Below are 6,000 nucleotides of genomic sequence, written 5' to 3'. Positions count from 1 at the left end.
GGATTAAAGCATGAACAAGCCATCACAAGCCTGTTAAGCCACTACGCATGAGGCAATTAACACGAGATTTACTTGCATGCAGTAGAGTGGTCCGCAAGTTAGGGGTCAGTTGTAAAGAGGAATTAAGAATCACTATCTAGAAATTATACTGAAATCAACAGCATGCGTTTCGATTCTTCTGCAACAATAGACAATCAACATCTTCTTCCAGCACTGTTGTTCTTGCTACCATACCACCAATGCAAGTTATTGGTACGAAAAAGTAGCAGAACGAAGATATATAGAGAGAAATTAACAATCATTATCTAGAATTTCTAGAAATCAACAAAAGAGGGAACGAAGATATAGATAAATTAACAATCACTATCTAGAATTTCTCAAAATCAACAGAAATGTTTTGAGAACACCATCATCATGGTTACATTTTATTTTACAACAATAACCAACAAGATCTTCTTCCAGTATCGTTCTTCCTGCGGTACCTTGTAGCTAGCCAACTTTGAATCTGAATGTAAGTTAATTTGGATCACCTTATGCTGAGAACTGTGTTTAGAGGGGCATTTTGCTATCACCATTTATCACACGATTGACAAATTATGCCTCTCAGAACCACTAAAAGCCTTTTGTCGTAGATAATTCCTCGATCAGCATTCATAAGCTTGCTTCCGAATCTGAAAGGCACGCCTTCAAATATTCAGTTGCAAACATGGCCATAATAGACAGAGACGGCTGCACTTTTTGCTCGCTTTTGATCTAGGTTAAAATTCTTGCAAGGTAGTAAATAACCCTTGGGATTGCAATACATAGCTGCTCATTTAAGTAGATAGCTGAATCCTCTTAGATAGCTCCCCAATTCTAGTGTGGCAAGAATGGCAGTGGCATTAGTTACTAAAAAATGAAAAGGAGAATCAACAGTAAAAACTATGTATTTGATAATTGTTAATGCATGAAAGGAGAGATTAATTATGTTTAGTTGCTAAGGGCATAGTAGAACAAGCTATGGCCCTTTGAGAGGGGAGAAACAAGCCACGTCATGACAAATCTGCAGACACAAAAACATCATAATCTTGCCCCCCTGACCAACTACTGTATTTTGCTTCTAAAATAAAACCAATATTGAAGAAAGGTACAACCATGTCCAACCATGTGAATGGGGACTTGAGATCCAAACGATTTGAATAACATCTGAAGAAGGACTGGTGTTGGAGCACCAGGCAGAAGAACACATAGAACTAACTTTTAATAAGTATATTGCAAGGCCATTCTGATCATAGTTAAATAATACAATAATTCATATCTTATTCACAGGTAACTCCAAGACAACCTCAAGGTGAGCATGTAAAACAAAGCAGGAAATCAGTGTAGTTCTGACATCAGTGTGACAGACCAAGATACTAAGCAAGAATAAATGCTTTGGCATGGATTTTAAACATTTCAAGCAGATACCGAGACTAGAGGGGTTTTCTTAGATATAAATCCTACGCTATATGTTACTGTTTTGCGCCTCTCATCTAATGATAGTACATGTCATTTTCACTGAGTCTACCGGTTGGATTATGTTATCAAAGTCACTTTGGCAAAGCAAGAAAATTATGGTGTCTTTGGTTCATCATAAAAGAAAAATTTATGAAGGATGTCAGTTTTTGGTTCAGCTGCAAAAATTTTTGATGTTTTTGTCTTTATTTTTTTATGTAGCACATAGTAGAAAAAACAACATACGGAGTTAATGGCACTTCACACCTGGGATTAAGCAAAGCAATTACCAAGTTCTGAAACAACTTACCTTACTCTTTCCACACAATGCACATTTGTATGATTTTCTTGCATTAGTAGTGCCACTGCTTCATAGTTTTCTTTAATATGACAGTACTTGCTATGCTGGGAAAGCAGCTGGAACTAGTAAAAGAAAAGCTGTACTGATTAGTAGTGGCACATTAAGCAAACTGGAGCTATGTGCACTTACCATTTTGAACGCTTTGTGTTTCTGAGACAAGCAGTTGACTGTTAGGTTTCTGAAGCATGTATGCTTCGTTTGCCACTCGAAGATAATACTTCTCTATTATGCGGTTTAGAAAGCAAATCATGATTGCAAGCTGAAGGCATGACTGGCCGGATCCCACCAGGATTCAGAGGAAATAGAGTACAGTAGTAACCATCCATGATAGCCTCAAAATTGCAAGTACTCACAACCTCTGGAATCTGATACATATCACATGTATAGCCATAAAGATTGGGGTACTCAAGTAGCTTCTTCTTTGTGCACTTGAAGAGGACGTTGTACACAAGGTCGAAACGGATCAAAGTAGTAAATAGGCAGACATCAGCTAAAGTCAGTGCATCCCCACACAAGTAGCGAGAGGTAGACAGATGAGATTCTATCATATCCAATGTGTTGAACAATCCATTGACTGCAGTGTCATATGCTTCTTGGCTCTGCGCAAACCCGCATCTGCAAAACGAAGCTAACTGTTGTCAGCGAGAGATTTTATATACATCCAATAACACAATTTCACAAATGAACCAAAATTGGTCGTCCATCGATCTAATTGTTTTCCATCAAAACAAGGTAGTTGGCAAAAATTTTCCCCTTTTTTCATTAAGAATTCTTGGCAATCCAGAGAGAAAAATGCCTGCTTGGGCTGACAAAGATCATGCACAACTTGTCCATTACAGACTTCATTGCGAGATATGCGAACATTCTCTAATAGATATTGTTGGAATTGTTTAGCTCAACAAAGTTGCATGAAGATCCCACAGAGCTCCAACTTGGAAGAACACATAAAAGAGAGTTTCTTGCGCAGGATAAATATCAAACGCAGAACAGAGCAATTGGAGTGACAACAAGATAAGGACAGAGAGAGCTCATTACCTATAAACCCCATTGTTAACGTTGGGATAGATCACCCGATTCCAGTCGTCGATCTCGGTTTTGAGCTCCGACGGGCAGAGGTCCAACCCTGGGCCACCATGAACCTCACCACCGAAGTCAGCGGAGTTCAAGAACTCGATGATCGCGTAGCTCTCGTTGCACACCACTTCCTTCCTCTCCGCGTCCCAAAGCATTGGCACCGTCGACCTCCCGTCGTAGCCGCCCCTCCGGAGCCCGTACACCTCCCTCAGCGTCCTCCGCGCATTGGCGCGGTCGGGGCCGGGGCTCAGATCTTCGCCGACGGCGGAGGGCCCACGGGGGCGGAACAGCCAGGAGCCATCGAGGCCGGGGGCCGCGATGGAAACGGGGAGCGCGGAGCGGAGGCCCTTAAGCGCGCGGACGACGAGGACGCGGTGCGCCCAGGGGCAGGGGAGGGCGACGTAGAGGTGGAGGTTCATGGGGTTCCGGCAGTACGAGGCGGGGACCGAGGGAAAGGAGGAAGTGGGACGGGCATAGGAGCCAGGTGGGGAGGCGGCGGCGGCGGAGGAGGAGGGAGCGAGTTGGTGCATCATTAGATGCCACGCGGCAGACCATCCGGTTCGAACGGCAGAGACGAGGGCCTGAGGGGGGAGGCCGCGGCCCCAAAGGAGACGCCCGGCGGCAGTGACCAGGTCCTCCTTTGCGTCGCTAGAGGAAGAGGAAGAGGAGGAGGAAAGCACGGTAAGCGTAGAGCATCGACGGCGTTCGCTGGTGCGGTGTCGGGACCCGCCGGAGAGTCGGGGACGGGGTTGCGGAGTCGGGGGGTTGGGGAGGAGCGATGCGGCCGGCCACATGTTGTCGATGGGGTGTCATTTGGTGCGTCGAAGGTCGTTTTAGAGCTGCGGCGTCACGCTTTGAGATGCGCTCACAAACTCGATTGATGCTTTAACATCCGTGCCGACGACCCCGAAATATCAGCATCAAACTGGTAGCGTGCGCAAAGGCTTGATGGATATATTTAAGAGTCGTGCTGAGGCCCATGAACAAGAATAAACCTCCATACATTCTCATTCACGCAAGCCATAAATACTATTTCCTTGACTTAAACCTTAATATTGTTTTGATTCTATGATGCATTTTTCCAGTGTTATTATAGTTCAGCATGATAAAATTATCTAATTACAGAATCAATATTTCTGCTTCATTTTCAAATGGAGTGATCTGAGCTGAAGCAGTACAATGACTATTGTTTAATATCACAAATGCTTAGTTTTTTTATTCAGAAATGCTGATGGTCAACATATATATACATATACATATATATATATATAAAGAACTTGCAGATTATTTAAGTATATATATATATAGTTAAATATATATTTATATTTACTCAACAAACCCATGGGGTGAAGTTTAATGGCCTCTATGACACATTGCAAGTAGCCAGCCATATGAGGCCTAGTCAAGAAGTAGAATAGCAGATGTGTAGCTTTGAATCCATAATGTTTCAGTGGTGAGATGGGGGATGGATGGGTTCATAGCTTCACAGTGCAGTTGTTGATCATGGTAAGAAGGTACAGAGTGCTGTGGCTGCTCTTCCTGCTGGTTCATTAATGCCATTGATCATCCAACAACATCTGTGGTCGAAAGCTTGGCGACACAACAACAGATGGTATGATGAAGCCTCCTGTCATTGACGGGCACATTTTGCATGCTTCAAAGCTAGCTTTAGCAGCCAAACCCAAATGGGCACAGACTGCCTCGATCATCACTGTAGTTCCATAGACTGCAGCAGCTTCATTTCACTTGCAGGCCTTCTTATCGGCTGATGTCTTCTGTTGTGTACGTACTCGAAACCACGGAACAGTGATAGTATTGGAGTCAGTCAAGTGCACGTACTCTAATGGTTATAAATCTAATGTCTAGAAACCCGAAGAGATCATCCCTTCCTTTATAAATTCTACATGATGAAAGTTTGTGGTGCATATACAACATATACTTGGAAAGATTCTTCCTTTTAATCTCTTGGGATGTAAATAAATATTCTCTTCTTGATATATATATATATATATATATATATATATATATCATGTTGATCAAGTATCTTTAAATGGTGTTACATCATAAACTACTTATGTTTAGATGGAACCGTCTTATCGTCTGACCAATCAAATTCTTGCGGTCATTTAGCCTACAAGTGTTAGGTTTCAGTTGGCAACTTTATATTTCGACTGAATTCCGATGTGTCCAGTTTGGATTGGCTGTTAAATCTAACCGACACACTCATTGTTCGAAAAGATAAATCTCTCTCTCTTTGGAGTGGAAATAAAATAAATATTTATGATGAAATGAGACAGCAGTGCAATCAGCTAAGATGATTACATCAGAATTGGCTTCAAGACTTTTCGAGCGTTGGATGTTAATAGAATAAACAAGATAAATATGACACGCGGACATCACTTTTTGATTCAATCATATAATTAATTGAGTTCCTAAACTTGAGCTTGGAAGCTGATGTTATCGCAAGTGATAGGGTGGTGACCATGGACATTATCCATCCATCAAGTTCATACATATAATAAATACAACACATAAACAAACGCTTTCGTCGTCATTGTATTGTTTACTTAGTCAAACAGCAATAATTTGTTCCATCATTATAACAACTCTCTCTCTCTCTCTCTCTCTCTCTCTCTCTCTAAAAAAAGGTCTTTTTATCTTTTACTATTAAAAGATAAAATACATGAGATATTTAGGAAATATCTAAACTTATTTTTTTTCTCTAGTCAACATAGAGAGAGCTAGCTGGTCACATCAACATTGGCTTGTAGACTTGAAAATTGGATATGACTATAAACCCTTCAATTCTTGCGGTGAAGAGTTATAGTTATAATTGATTGGTCCCCTAATCTTCATCATATAAAGAATTGTTTTCTTGCAAGTGATAGGAGGATGATGGTGACCATTGACATGGTGCATCAAGTTCATAAAATAAAATTAACAAAGACTTTTTCCTTTTTTTTTACCTTGCACCTGTCATCATTCTTATTGTTTAATCCAAACAATCTGTGGTTATATCGCATGATGGGTTATGAATGCTTCATTGGTCAATTGGTGTTGCACGGAAACAAAGGTAGGAGTGGACTTTAATG

General features: G+C 41.2%; 1 protein-coding gene across 4 annotated transcripts; it reads right to left on the bottom strand.

Moving 5' to 3' along the window:
- Positions 1 to 345: 345 nt before the first annotated feature.
- Positions 346 to 3,736, bottom strand: LOC135584072 (uncharacterized). Of its 4 annotated transcripts, XR_010491315.1 has the most exons (4): positions 2,870 to 3,736; positions 1,964 to 2,449; positions 1,784 to 1,896; positions 346 to 855 (listed from the first exon to the last, which is right to left on the bottom strand). XR_010491315.1 is itself a non-coding variant. In XM_018831231.2 (3 exons), exons 1-2 carry the CDS (start codon positions 3,700 to 3,702, stop codon positions 2,005 to 2,007), a joined length of 1,278 nt encoding a protein of 425 aa, XP_018686776.2. In that variant the 5' UTR covers positions 3,703 to 3,736; the 3' UTR covers positions 346 to 855; positions 1,964 to 2,004. The 4 variants fall into 4 exon arrangements, 2 of the variants coding, with proteins under 2 accessions (XP_018686776.2, XP_064982022.1); XR_010491314.1 differs by having other exon boundaries at positions 1,784 to 2,449; XM_018831231.2 differs by lacking the exon at positions 1,784 to 1,896.
- Between the last annotated feature and the right edge of the window lie 2,264 nt (positions 3,737 to 6,000).

This window comes from Musa acuminata, chromosome BXJ2-9 (genome assembly GCF_036884655.1).
Source record: "Musa acuminata AAA Group cultivar baxijiao chromosome BXJ2-9, Cavendish_Baxijiao_AAA, whole genome shotgun sequence".
Lineage (NCBI taxonomy): Eukaryota > Viridiplantae > Streptophyta > Magnoliopsida > Zingiberales > Musaceae > Musa > Musa acuminata.
This window is presented reverse-complemented; position numbering and strand designations above follow the sequence as displayed.